Source organism: Malus sylvestris, chromosome 11 (assembly GCF_916048215.2).
Source record: "Malus sylvestris chromosome 11, drMalSylv7.2, whole genome shotgun sequence".
In the NCBI taxonomy this organism is placed as follows: Eukaryota; Viridiplantae; Streptophyta; class Magnoliopsida; order Rosales; family Rosaceae; genus Malus; species Malus sylvestris.
In genome coordinates this window covers 9,718,832-9,733,215 of record NC_062270.1, presented here as the reverse complement: position 1 = coordinate 9,733,215, position 14,384 = coordinate 9,718,832, and the positions used below count along the sequence as shown (strand labels likewise).

The following is a 14,384-nucleotide window of genomic DNA, read 5'->3' as shown; positions in this document are numbered from 1 at the left end:
AATGGAATTCAATTCCTTAAATTGGAGGAATTTGACTCCTTCCATGGATGAGATATTTGGATTTCGGGATGGTGAAGGAATCGGGAATGTATTTCTTATTTCCAATTATGCCCTCTTATCAAGAGTCTTCACAGATGATTCGGCAGACGCTTCGACACTGTCGACACAGCTGGCTCATCCTCGTGTGACGTTGGTTTGACAATCGGGACCTCGAAGTTCGAGGCCAAATTGCTTGTGTTGTTGGCGATGTTGACGCTCTTCTGGTCTTTGGCTCCAATTGTTGTTCGGAATATTTTATGCAAGGTGGGAACTGGGAAGATGCATAGGCTAAGGTCTTAAAATGTTATTTTTTTTTGCGGGGTGGGAACTGGGAAGATGAATTTGGCTAGGTTCTTAAAATAGTATTTTCTTCTGAGGGTGAGAACTGGAAGATGATCTAGGAGAGTGGTGTTGGAGGATTGGAGTTAAAAGCAGGAACTACCATGGCGGTGCTGAGGAGGTGGATGAGGACATTTTAAAATAACTAATGAAAATGTGATTAAAAATAAATAGAGATGAAATAAAAATAAAAATAAAAATGAAGAACTAAAGGGCATTTTAGTAATTATATTGATTTATATTCCGATTCAGGTGAACTAATAAACAACTTATATGAACTCAATTTCATTCCTACTCCGATTCCAAAACATTTAAGTTAACATCTTTAATAGGAATCCAATTTTGACCCTTCCTTATTCCAACTATTTCTCAATCTAATTCCTCCTATTTTGATTACGGTTACGTAAACAAGCCATAAGTGGGTGAAAAAGTCTGCAATGTAACTTGATATAAGGTACTAATATTTTCTCATAAAACTTCGACAATAAGATAAAAATCGTGAATATTAATAAAAAAAAATCAAGAATATTAATTAATACGATTTGATGAACTGCTGGGTATGAAACTTGACACTCGATCAATAAAACTCTAAACAAGGACATCATGAATGAAACTAGGAGCACCTCAAACAAATCATACACACTTTCAACAATGCCAAGTGAGCAAGTCGTTATCATTTTTTTAAAATACACACTTGATTCAAAATTAAGTTGCATTTTTACTGCCACTCAATTTTAAGGTCTGGTGATTTTTTTTTTTTCACTTAGAAATGAGAGGTTTTATGTTCAAATATCGTAGATGACGAATTCAAAGTTTTGTTTTTCTTAATATAAAAATAATGATGTATTAAAAAAAGTTACATTTTTATTAAAAATTAATTTCAAAAATATTTTCCCGAAAAACAATTTCGTACGTTTCATAACACTTTCCAGACAAGTCTATAAACTGGTAGGTTTTTGATTGCTCTTTGGATCTAAGAATTAAAAAAGTAAAATTTTTATTTTGTCAAGAATTTTAAAAGGTCTAGGGTTTTCTCCCCTTACTTTTTTCATTTCATTCCATCATCTTTTCTCGCATTTTCTTATTTTATCTTTTTCTTGTTATAAAAAATTAATATAAAATATTAATATGACTTAACCGTGACCGTTTAAATATGAGAAGAGGAAAAAAAAGGAAGGAAGAGAATCTACTTTATTTAAAAATTAATAATTTACAGTGAGAGAGTGCAGGTGTTGCCAAGGTTCTGAAATCTGAAACGGCATTTGTTTGGTAGCGTTTGTCTGCCGCATCCCCATTTTGAATACATTTGTACCCTCCAAAATCTTCAATTTGCTATTCACACATCCCCTAATTCCCCTCCATATATATTATTATTCTCCCCTCGTATTCCATTCCTCTCCTAAATTCTCTCCCACCAGTCATTTTCCCGCATTTTTTCTCCCCCCCCCCACCTCCACACAATTTTCTCGGTAACCAAACTGCTCTTTTCTCTGACTCCAAACTCTTTGTTTCTACAGAGCCATCAGCCATGGCTGTCGCTTCCAGAGGCCGGCCCTCCCACCTCCAAATCCCCAGCAAATGGCGCGACTCGGAAACCAGTCCGGACCGGATTAGTTCTGCCCAGACCGGTCCCAGTCTCCCCATCACTCCCCGAAAAGTCCCTGTCGTTTACTACCTCTCCAGGAACGGCCAGCTCGAGCACCCTCACTTCATGGAAGTCCCTCTCTCCTCTCCCCGTGGCCTCTTTCTCAAAGGTAAGATTTTATTTCTCTCCACTTTCTCGGCAACCAAACAGGCCCAAATCACAGAAACTTAATTTGTACGTTTCGCTCCTCAGATGTTATTAACCGGTTGAACTTGCTACGTGGCAAGGGCATGGCTTTGATGTACTCCTGGTCTTCCAAACGGTAAGAGCGAGCTTTCTCAGATACCGTCTGATCTAATTAGTGATTTTTTTCAACGGTCTGATTGCTTGCTTGACTTCTTTGGAATTGAAATTTCAGGAGCTACAAAACCGGCTTCGTGTGGCACGATTTGACGGAGGACGATTTGATACACCCGTCGCACGGCCACGAGTACGTGCTCAAGGGGTCGGAGCTTCTTGACCCGCCGCTGAACCATATGGCTCTCGAGACGGCGTCGTCGAGGTCTCTGAGACCGCCACCAGAGGCGCTGAAGTCCGCCGAAGATTTCGAATCTCCGGTGATTTCACGCCAGCGAAACCAGTCGTGGAGTTCGATCGATTTGAACGAGTACAAGGTGTACAAGACCGAGTCAGTCGGCGAGTCCGCCAGGAAAGCGGCCGCCGACGCGTCGACTCAGACCGACGAAAACCGGCACCGACGTCGTGTTGTTCGAGACGAGCACGAGGAAAAAGGTCAAGGTCAAAGTCAGCGCGAGGTGATTCAGATTCAGAGTCAGAGTACGGAGCTGAGCAGGGGCGAGATGTCGCCTCCGCCGTCTGATTCGAGCCCCGAAACGCTCGAGTCGCTGATGAAGGCGGATGGGCGGCTGGTGCTCTGCACGAACGGGGCGAACGAGGAGGCAGTGAACCAGACGGCTGAGATCTGTCCAACTGGGAAGATGAAAGCGTCAACGGTCCTGATGCAATTGTTATCGTGCGGCTCGATCTCGTTCAGGGACTGCGGATCCACGGCGGTGAGGGAGCAGGGGTTCTCGCTGATTGGGCATTACAAGCCTAGGCTACCACGTGGCTTGACGGGAAATCAGGTCGGGACGGAGAGCGTGATTTCGAATTTAGCGGGGGTAAAATTGGAAGATAAGGAGTATTTTAGCGGGAGCTTAATTGAGACCAAGAAAGAGGCGGTTCCATCTTTAAAGAGGTCTTCTTCTTACAACGCAGATAGGTACGTTTGCTTATGCATTTAATTTTGTAGGACTTTATCGGAATTGTTATTAACATTTTAAAATAGTTGTTTTTTAATTTAGAAAATTTGAAAAAATAATTAAAATTTAAACCTTAAATAGAATTATAGTTATCTTTTTTTTTACAACAAAAAATTGATATAAGAGTACTAATGTACTTTGATATTATGAGTTCAAACTGGATAGATCGAAACTGGATAGATCTAACTTCCAATCTATCCTTAGTCGATCTATCGATTTTGAACTCATAATTTTTTCTTATTACAAGCATAGCTAATAATTGCGAACTCATAATTTTTTCTTATTACAAGCATAGCTAATAATTGCAAGTGACTACTTGGTGTATTAATACTTTTAAGGATATGTCGGTGCTTTTATGTCAATTTTTGTTTGTAATTATTATAAACTTAAAAATGTAGCTATAATTCGGGTCTAAATTTTCATTTCATTGTTGACTTTATAACTTTCTAACTTAGGATTATTTGCAGTGAATTTTTAATTTTTAGATTTTATGAAGGTTGTTGGTAAAAGTAGGCACACACTAACTTAGAAGCATCTGCAGTGGTAGGTAAAAGGTCGAACGGGGCCTACGTTTTAACTTGCACCATCATTTGCTAAAAGGCCCACATTTTAACTTAATGTGGTAAAAAGTTAATTTGAAGTTTCACCTTGAAAATGTTTATACTCTTTCGAGAGAGGAACTTCGCCGGATCTTTTTGTGAGGATCTCAAGAATCCTTCATTATATCTGTTTATCGTATATCGTACGGTCAGTTTTTGTCGGGAATTATTTGTATTCAATTTTAAATAAAAAAATTTACAATGATTTTGACTGCATAATGTAACAAATGTAATTGAAAGATATCAGAATTCTCACAAAGAGGATCCGCAAGATCATCCTAGCACTCTTTTAGCAAGTCTCTTAATTTTGTGGTAAAATTTCAACGTTTTTTTAATAATTTTATGAATGTTTATGTAAAAGTAGGCACACATTTTAACTTAGAAGCATCTGCAGTGGCAGGTGATGTAAGGTAGGTAAAAAGCTGATTTGAAGTTTCACCTTGCAAATGCTTATCCTCTTTAAGCAAGTTTATTGCATCATGAAGGTTTATTTCCCGGAGGAGGATTGTCTGCCCTCCAAGTTCCCGTGCCCTCTCATGCCCTCCTGATTGTGTGGTCACGGTTAAACCACGTTAATATTTTATATTATTATTCATTTTTGTTTTATTATCTTTATAAAAAAATAATATAAAATATTAACGTGACTTAACCGTGACCACACAAAACAGGAGGGCATGGAAGGGCACCGAAACTTGGAGGGCAGACAATCCTCCTCCTTATTTCCCTGGCTTTCCGGAGATTCGAGTTAGAAAGTTTTTGATTCTCTGATAGCCCGTTTGGTCTGCTTTCGTTTTTTAATAAATATTCGTACGGTTAATTGAGACGTCGCCAGCTGGCTCTGCCTGCGTACTCACTTTCCTGTTGAATGCCATTTCTAGTTTTTAGTATGGAGTATAGATCCTCTCCGGATCTAAACAGACGGAGGAGCCTAAGGATCAAATGATTCGGATCGTTGAAATTTGATTAACGATTACGATTATTATAACTTTAGAAGATTCATATTTGTAACCGTTGAATCAAATTTGATCCTTGGACTTCATTTTTTTAGATCCGAAAAGGATATGTACTCTTTAGTATGGATCGGGGCATAATGTACGATATAACTTTTTAGTGCTAATTCTCCATTGGTGTACGTCATATGCTGGAGCATCGTAGGATTTTTGTGACCTTAATTAAGCTTGTTATCTTGATAATGTGGGCCCCTGCAGTTGTGATCTTTGCAGATTACAGTTGCAAGTTTAGGATTTAATTCTATAAATATTGAGTGCAGACAGAAATGGAATTCAAATCCGTCAAATCGTCACGTGAACATCTCTTTCATACCAACTCGAGAACCAAATTAATTTTTGTTTAATTTTATTGATAAAAAAATGGTTTTCTTGGCAATTTTATTGATTAATCAATTTTTTTTATGTAGTAATTTTGATTAATTGATTTAAAATATGCACGGAATTGCAGGAGTGCGCAGCTGCAATTGGAGGAAACTGAGAAAGGTGGAGTGCGAGCAAAGTGCATTCCCAGGAAACCCAAAGGAATACCCACCAAGAGAGAGATCAACCACATCGCCTCTTGTAGTGATGGTAGTTGTACTAGTAGTAACGGTCATGTAGGAGGGAGCAAACGACTCGAGGTTCATCAATAAGCTGCGGAGCTGTGTTACGGCCAGTCGTCTATACATGTCATGCACACATCTTTTTAGCAGATAGAAAGTGGTTAACACAACCAGAAGTAAAGTATATGGGGGGACATTGAGACCCTAAAATTTGAAAAATAGCGGAATGAATGATAACGAGAAGCATAGGCAAAATACGCCGCCGCGGCGGCGGCGGCAGCGTTTTAGGTAGCACATTGCATTTCACGGCACAATGAGCGTAAGCTTCGACGAGGAAACAAAGCATGGGGCGTGGGAATCTTACGAAAGCTAGAAGAGTTGAAGCTGCGTCTTGGTTTCTATGGGGGACCGAAGTTTGTGCCTTGATTTATGTGAATATTTGCTAAAGTCTATGCCCTTGTTTTGAGTTTTTGACCTTGGGACATGGGTAATAGAAAGAATAATGTCCTAGGCATCCAAAACGCATCGTTTTCGACCACCCACGTGAGCCGTGTTTTGGAGATTGGAGAGGTAAATGGTTAATGTTTCCTCCTCCAAGAAAGAAAGACATGGGGAATTCGCTTGTGGTTCTTTATGTAGTAGGCAATTGAGGGTTTTGAGTGTAGGAATGATGTAGAAAAGTAGAGGTGCTTCTATATATGGTATTAGAGATATGACATCATAATTTCCAATTGTCCATGCTTGTGTTCATCAAGAATGTACCTCTTTTCTTTCCTTTTTTTCCTTTGTTTTTTTTTTTCATTTCTTTTTCAGTGCAGATAATGGTTTATGATTGCTATGAGCGAATGATATGACTATTTCTTACTTTGAAAAGACATGACAATTGTGATCCTCCACATTTTGTAACGACGTTAATATAGTATAAAAAACAGTCTTGTTCTCTTGGTCAGTGACCAATGTTTATTGGCATCGGCTTTTGATTTTGACATCAAGGGTGAGGAATAGATACATGCGTTCTTAGTGTTTTAGTTTCAATCCTTAATATCAAATTTAAATATGAGTGACCATACATTTATTGGTAGTTTACTAGGAGAACTTTTCTCCACAAACAAAAAGAATATATCTACTTAGTCGCTCGCATGAAATGTATGGCTCTCTAACATTTTTACTTAATATTCGGTCTTTTCTTAAAAATTATTATTGCCATTTTAAAATAGTCGTCATGAATGTCAATATTTTAATAATTGCTGAGATTATCATTTAGTACTACGGTCTAGTGATATTCATCTTCACTTGTAAGTGAGAGGTCTTAGGTTTGATTCTCGCCAAAGGCGATTTTGAACCACATTATTGTTAGCTCATCGTGAGACTAAATCCATCATCTTTCTCTTAGTGTAACTAATATCGTTTATTCAATATATGGATCAATACATAATACTAGCCCACTCCTCTCTCTTTCTCTTGTTCCACTTCTCCCGTTAATGGTTTGGGCTCTTTTATTTCTGGCTTCCCCAAGTTGAAAGTAAATCATCAGTCCAAATGCACTTTTTGGGCTTTATCAACAAAATCAAAGCTATTATTTTTCTTGCTTCCATTCTAATTCAATTGCCATTTTTTTATGAACGATAGAATAATTACATTAATTTATCTAAATTATCACGAAAAGAGATCCGAACTTGCATGCAGATACTTCCGTAGCCAACTTCACTAAAATCTTTTATTTTCTTTTTCACATTTGATCAACAAGGGATTTCAGACACTTGTAACTAGGCTAAGAGCTAGTTAGTTGTTCCATAAAACCTTGCACAAGTTTAGACATTTGATATAAGAGGAAACACTAACTATCATCCTTATCACAAAGGGCGTTTGTAGGCCAAGGGACAGGAGCACTAATTCTTGCACCCAAGGTCTTAAGTTTGACTCTTCCCTCCTTCGGTATTGTTTCTCTCAAATTTTTATCCGTGTGCATTTTAGACTGGTACTCTAGGAAGCTGTACCTAATGTGTAGGCTTCATCTGCTGGAGCAAAACGACACTCACTATCCAATACAAGCACAATGTAAGCACCAAGAAACGTTCTGATCAAACACGCGAAATATTGTGCTATGTATTCGGTTGTATATCCCATTGTTTCTTATTTCTGACATTACATAGAACCGAAAATAACTAAGAATCTCTGTTAGGATAAAAGATTAGTATTGTTTTACATTGCCAGGTGTCACAATTGTATTGGGAACTCTAGAAGTCAGTTATGTGTCATTGTATTTATAAGGATGTATGATGTAATAGTTGGATATAATGATAATACAGTTTCTCTCTCTACATTCTCTCTCGTCGAAAGCTTTCTTGAGTTCTTCATAAGTTCTTCTTCATAGTTTGTTATCAGCGTTATCATGGTATCTTCGCCTGCCATGGTTAACACCTGTGATTAACGATTCCTGTGCTTCCGCTCGTCGTCGTCGTCGTCGTCGTAGTCGTAGTCGTCGTGGTCGTGGTTGTTCCGGTGACCGACATCGGATCCTTGCTGGTTGTTCGCAATTTCAGAGAAGTGTTGATTTCTCAAACCCTAAGTCGGTGGCATTTCTTCTTGTCGGTTGTTTGTTCTGCCATTAGAGACTGTTGATCTGTTCGTCGTTCTGTGCAGCTACTGCCGTGCCGTGATTCGTGTAGTCTGGTGCTCTACGTCGGTGGAGTTTCTTCTTGTTGGTTGTGTCTTCTGTAGTCGTCAACGGTTGATTTGTTCGTTGATCTTTGCAGCTGCCGTCGTGATCATCTTGAGGTGTTTTCTTTCGATTTCTCCGTATTGATATTTGCAAGATTTTGTCTATCACAATTATTGCTTTGTGGTATTTCTTGCTGAGTGCTTCTTGAGGTGTTTCTCTGTTGATTTCTTGATCTATTGATTCTTGTTCTTGCATTATGGTTACGGCTGCACAATTAGCCCTCACTCAATCTCCAATTTCGTCGCTTATACCTAGTGTTGGAAACACGGTGACTGTGAAATTGGATGATTCCAATTTTGTTACTTGGAATTTCCAGATTTCTTTGTTACTAGAAGGGAATGGAATTATGGGATTTCTTGATGGCACCATTCCTTGTCCTCAGAAATATACTGAGTTGGAGTCTGATGATGAGTCGATTGTACATAATTCTCCACTGACTGATGCCTATCAAGTTTGGCAAATTCATGATAAAGCTCTTATGACCTTGATAACTGCCACACTATCTACTGCTGCTTTATCTTGTGTTATTGGATGTCGAAGCTCCAGTGAGATGTGGAATCATTTGAAAGAAAGATTTGCTCATATGTCTCGCACTAGTATTGTTCAACTGAAGATTGATCTGCAGAACATTAAGAAGGGGTCAGAATCGATTGATGCTTACTTGCAGAGGATTAAAGAATGTAGAGATCAGTTAGCTATTGCTGGTGTTGTGATTTCTGATGAAGATATTGTGATTGTGGCTTTAAGAGGATTACCTACAGACTACAATACCATTAAGTCTGTGATTCGGGGCAGAGAAAGTTTGGTCTCCTTGAAGGAACTTCGGTCTCAATTGAAGGCAGAGGAGTCTACTTTGGAAGAAGGTCTTAAACAACCACATTTAATGGCAGCTATGTTTGCTAATGCTTCCAACACAACTTATGAAACTGGTGGATCTTCCAATTCTCGTCCGTATACTGGAAACTTTGATCTGGGTTCTCATACTGGTCCATATACTGGTGGTTCTTCATTTTCACCAATGGCTCAGTTTCAACAATTGCCATTTCCCAATGGTCATGTTGCTTTTGTTTCTCAGACTGGTTCTGGAACTTACAACAATTTCAGGGGGACTAACTATCGAAACAAGGGTAAAGGGAAAAGGTTTAACACTGGTTTTCAACAACCTTCTGGACATCAACACTTTGCTCAACCCTCTCTTCCGTCACAGTCTCAGTTTCAGAATTCTGGATCTCAAATGGCTTCGGGACAATCTTTTCAACCACTGCTGATTTGTCAAATATGTGATAAAAAGGGCCATGTAGCTTTGAACTGCTTTCAGAATGGCTGCCAAATCTGCCACAGAAAAGGGCACACAGCTGCCACTTGCTTTGACAGGAACAATACTGGATCTTTGCCTATGTCTACTTTCTCCTCATCTCCTATGATGTTTCCGCAGCATTCATATTCTCAGAATTCTTCACAGTTGCAGCCCCATCCTCACTCTTCACCTTCATTTTCATCTCCCGTGCAGCATCCTACTATGATGTCTTCATCACAGTATCCTAATGGAATGATGTCTCCTCTCAATAATTCGCAGGCTGCTTTTACTGCACGCACTAATGTCTCACCATCCACCCCCACACATGAGTATTGGTTGCTGGATTCGGGAGCAACTAATCATATGACATCTGATTTGTCAAATCTGCAAGCTGCTACTCCATATGCTTCATCAGAAACTGTGACTGGTGCTAATGGTGAAGGTTTACAAATTTCTCATATTGGTCAAGCTTGCTTATACACTCCTTCTCATACACTCGAGTTAAATTCTGTGTTACATGTTCCACAATTGTCACAACACTTACTGTCTATGTATCAATTATGCAAAGACAACAATTGTAGGTGTATTGTTGATGAGTTTTCTGTGTGTATACAGGACAAGGTCACCAACAAGGTTCTCTATCAAGGACTGAGTAACCAAGCTGTCTATCCTCTTCCACTTCTCAAACCACCAAAGACTAATCCTGCAGCTTTTCTTGGACAGAAAATAAATGATTCTCTTTGGCATTGTCGATTGGGTCATCCCACCAATTCTGTTCTACAAGTAGCTCTTAGTAAGTCAGCTATTACTTCCTCTTGTAATTCCCCATCTCAAACTTGTACTGCTTGTCTCCAAGGCAAGTTCACCAAGTTACCTTTTCCTGTAATGGCTTCCAAATCTTTTGTTCCACTTGAGGTCATTCACACGGATGTATGGGGTCCATCTCCTACCAAGTCTATAGAAGGGTATAGCTATTATGTGTCGTTTATTGACGAATGTACCAGATATACATGGATTTTTCCCATGAATAATAAAGCTGCTGTCTTTGAGATTTTTGTTCAGTTTCATGCCTATATTCAAAATTATTTTTCTGCAACTGTCAAAGTTTTGCAAAGTGATGGGGGAGGGGAATATGTTAGTACTCGATTTCAAAACTTTCTCACCACCAAAGGCATTGTCCATCAAAAATCTTGTCCATACACTCCTGAGCAAAATGGTTTAGCCGAAAGGAAAAATAGGCATCTTGTTGAAACTGCTGTTACATTACTTCAAAAAGCCTCTCTTTCATCTAAGTTTTGGTTTCATGCATGTGCCACAAGTACATATCTTGTTAATAGACTACCTACCTCCGTGTTGAAGATGCACTCTCCATTTGAAGTGTTGTATAAATCCCCACCTACACTTGATCACTTGAGGGTTTTTGGTTGTGCTTGTTACCCTTCCTTAAAACCTTATCGAACCAATAAACTTGATCCTAAGACCACTATGTGTATATTTTTGGGGTATGCTGCTCAATATAAGGGGTATATTTGTTATGCTATAAGTGATAATAAACTAATTGTCTCTAGGCATGTTTTGTTTGATGAATCTGTCTTCCCTAGTACATATGGTATGTCTTCTTCATCCTTCAGTTCTACTGTCTCTTCTGCATCAATTCCAGTTTCACTAGCTCCTCCTACTACATTTTCTCATCCTCCATTTATTCCAATACCATTTCCACACATATCCTCTCACCCATCAGTTACTCAGTCCGATTTTCAGCAACTTGGTGATCTTGGTCCTACTGGAGGCAATTCTGCTTCACGTTCTGCATCTTCATTGTTGCTGTCCGAGTCTCATCCTGATGTAACAAGTTCTCAAGTTCCAGATTTGCAACATGTTTCTGTAGTCAGTTCTAATACTCATCCTATGCAAACAAGGTCCAAGTCAGGGATTTTCAAAAAGAAGGTTTTTTCTGCTGTTGTTCACGAAGATGTCAAGGAACCTCAGTCTTTTAGTATTGCTGCTCGATCATCTCAGTGGAGACAAGCAATGACAGAAGAGATGGATGCTCTTATTAAACAGCATACATGGACTCTTGTTCCTCTCCCATCTCATAAGAACTTGGTGGGTTGTAAATGGATATATAAAGTCAAAAGAAATCCTGATGGATCTGTGGCTCGGTATAAGGCTCGTTTAGTGGCCAAGGGGTTCTCTCAAGAAGCCGGCCTTGATTACTATGAAACGTTCAGCCCCGTGGTTAAGCCTACTACTGTTAGGTTAATGCTCTCATTGGCTGCAACAAAGGGCTGGAAACTTAAGCAGTTAGATGTTAAAAATGCGTTTCTGCATGGTTTTCTAGATGAAGAAGTGTATATGTCTCAACCACAAGGGTTTATTGACAAGGATCATCCAGATTTTGTTTGCAAATTAGAAAGGTCTTTGTATGGCCTCAAACAAGCCCCTCGTGCTTGGAATGCAAGGTTCTCGAGCTTCCTCCTCAGTTTGGGCTTCACATCCTCTTATGCCGATCCTTCCTTATATGTAAAACGTGATGGTCCTTCCCTTGTTGTGTTGCTGTTATATGTTGACGATATTATACTCAGTGGTGATGATGATGTACATGTTCAGTCTGTGATCAGTCAATTAACCAGGGAGTTCGATATGAAGGATTTAGGGGTCCTCCACTACTTTCTTGGGCTGCAAATTGAGTATCAACCTCAGGGATTGTTAGTTCATCAGTCCAAATATATCAGGGACTTGCTGCATAAGGTCCATATGTTTGACAGTAAGCCATGTACCACTCCCTGTCATCCACATCAAAAGCTCTTAAATCATGGTAGTCCTCCATTCCATGATCCCGGTCTTTATAGAAGTATCGTCGGGGCATTACAGTATTTGACTTTCACTCGCCCTGATATAGCATATTCTGTTAATCAGGTATGTCAGTTTATGCATTCTCCTCTTGACAGTCACTTTGTTGCTGTCAAACGCATCCTGCGGTATCTCAAAGGTTCTCTGCATCTTGGTTTGTGTTTTCAACCTGGTAATTTGGATATAAGAGCTTACACAGATGCTGATTGGGCTGGGGATCCCAATGATCGACGGTCAACCACTGGTTTTGTTGTGTTTTTAGGTGATAATCCAATTTCCTGGAGTTCCAAGAAACAGCATACAGTCAGTCGTTCTTCAACTGAGGCAGAATATCGCGCAATGGCAACTACCACTGCTGAAGTTGTGTGGATTCAGCAGTTACTTCAGGATCTATCTTTATCTCCTTCCACAACTCCTTTACTCCATTGTGACAATATATCAGCCATGGCTTTAGCAACCAATCCCATTCTCCATTCTAAAGCTAAACACATAGAAATAGACTGTCATTTTGTGCGGGAAAGAGTGCAGCAAGGCACCATTATGTTGCAGTTTGTTAACTCATCTGAACAGTTTGCTGATATTCTTACAAAGGGTCTCTGTTTTCCTTTGTTTAGTTCTCATTGTAGCAATCTTATGCTCGCCAATGCCCGGCATAAAATTGAGGGGGAATGTTAGGATAAAAGATTAGTATTGTTTTACATTGCCAGGTGTCACAATTGTATTGGGAACTCTAGAAGTCAGTTATGTGTCATTGTATTTATAAGGATGTATGATGTAATAGTTGGATATAATGATAATACAGTTTCTCTCTCTACATTCTCTCTCGTCGAAAGCTTTCTTGAGTTCTTCATAAGTTCTTCTTCATAGTTTGTTATCAGCGTTATCAATCTCTCTAGATAAAAACGTTCATGTCTCGCGACGATGTTCATAACTTGCTACATCCTACAGTCATTTTCAGAACATGACGTAAAAATCAGTGTACGATTGAACAGCATCTGAGTCCATGTGCCCTTGACGCTCGTCGACAAAAAGGTTTATGGTCGATATGATGTGTAAGAAAATGACTAAGAATTACACTAGTGACAAATGAAAGAAAACATGTACATTAACGAAGATAGATGTTGTCGTCTGTTCTTTGTAAGTCCTAGAGTAGGAGAAGACTTGTATGGTAAGGATAAACAGTTACGTTAATTATATAAAATATGTGTTAGTTTCTCTCTACGTTCTTATATCATTGGTATTAGACACTACCATGGCAATGTACCCGTGTCATACAAGTTTTTTTTCTTAAATAAGTCAATGTTCGTTCAATGTTAGTATCCCTTCAATATATTTTTTTTGGTCAGAAGTATCCATTTGATATAAGGAAAACTAATGAAAAGGGCTTGAAAACTTTGAGTTTTAATGATAAGGACAAAATAAAGGGTAAAGTGAATAGTACCAGGATTTACTTTTTAGTGTAAAAATGTGGTTTTTCGTTAAAGTGAACAGTACCGGGTGCTTTTCGTTAAAGTTCCCACCAAAAAATAATAAAAAAGATTAGTGTAAAACTTATCGTTATAGGAGTTGACTAGACTGTAGTGCTTGTAGCGGGCCAAATTAAGTAGATACTCTTCACTTCATGGGGCAATTTTTGTTTGAAGTTACAAGATATTTACAAATATTAGGATTGGGTCAATCAATACTTTGTGGTTGTAAGAAGAAATCAATCAAGGAAAATTATGGTAAGCGATATCGACATTTGTTGTAGAGGAAAATTGTTTTTAGAAGTTTTAGTTGAAGAGGAAATTGTTTTCATTGACTTATAAAATTATTTATTAACCTAAACAAGTTTCCTACTATTTCATATACGGAAATATATTTTCATGAAAATAATTTTGTTTCATAAATATATTTAATACAACCATATATTTACATTAAAAGATTGAGAATTTAGATTACACGTTAAATGATATATTCATGTAGTTGTATACGTTTCCTTTATTATAGAAAAAGGAAAAAGGGAGAAAGAAGGAAAAAAATAGTTGTGGTGAAGAGAATTTTTTTTAGAATAAGACTAAATTTGTAATCTAAATG

The 14,384-nt window shown here is 38.5% G+C and overlaps 2 protein-coding genes across 3 annotated transcripts; both read left to right on the top strand.

Moving 5' to 3' along the window:
- The first annotated feature begins 1,770 nt into the window (after positions 1 to 1,770).
- LOC126588883 (protein SOSEKI 5-like) lies at positions 1,771 to 6,193 on the top strand. The gene is made up of 4 exons (XM_050254030.1): positions 1,771 to 2,132; positions 2,216 to 2,285; positions 2,382 to 3,245; positions 5,343 to 6,193. The coding sequence occupies exons 1-4, from the start codon at positions 1,907 to 1,909 to the stop codon at positions 5,524 to 5,526; spliced, it is 1,344 nt and encodes a 447-aa protein (XP_050109987.1). The 5' UTR covers positions 1,771 to 1,906; the 3' UTR covers positions 5,527 to 6,193.
- Positions 6,194 to 8,926: 2,733 nt separating this feature from the next.
- Positions 8,927 to 10,209, top strand: LOC126588885 (uncharacterized). Of its 2 annotated transcripts, none has more exons than XM_050254034.1 (2): positions 8,927 to 9,891; positions 10,071 to 10,209. In XM_050254034.1, exons 1-2 carry the CDS (start codon positions 9,042 to 9,044, stop codon positions 10,109 to 10,111), a joined length of 891 nt encoding a protein of 296 aa, XP_050109991.1. In that variant the 5' UTR covers positions 8,927 to 9,041; the 3' UTR covers positions 10,112 to 10,209. The 2 variants fall into 2 exon arrangements, with proteins under 2 accessions (XP_050109991.1, XP_050109990.1); XM_050254033.1 differs by having other exon boundaries at positions 8,927 to 9,897; positions 10,071 to 10,207.
- Positions 10,210 to 14,384: the final 4,175 nt, after the last annotated feature.

Bases quoted from the DNA above. Each gene is read 5' to 3' on its own strand.
- LOC126588885 (XM_050254033.1), top strand. From the start codon at position 9,042: ATGGCAGCTATGTTTGCTAATGCTTCCAACACAACTTATGAAACTGGT. The intron at 9,898-10,070 runs GTTTACAAATTT...GTGTGTATACAG, and splicing joins GACTGGTGCTAATGGTGAAG to GACAAGGTCACCAACAAGGT.
- LOC126588883 (XM_050254030.1), top strand. From the start codon at position 1,907: ATGGCTGTCGCTTCCAGAGGCCGGCCCTCCCACCTCCAAATCCCCAGC. The intron at 2,133-2,215 runs GTAAGATTTTAT...TTCGCTCCTCAG, and splicing joins CCGTGGCCTCTTTCTCAAAG to ATGTTATTAACCGGTTGAAC. The intron at 2,286-2,381 runs GTAAGAGCGAGC...TTGAAATTTCAG, and splicing joins TACTCCTGGTCTTCCAAACG to GAGCTACAAAACCGGCTTCG.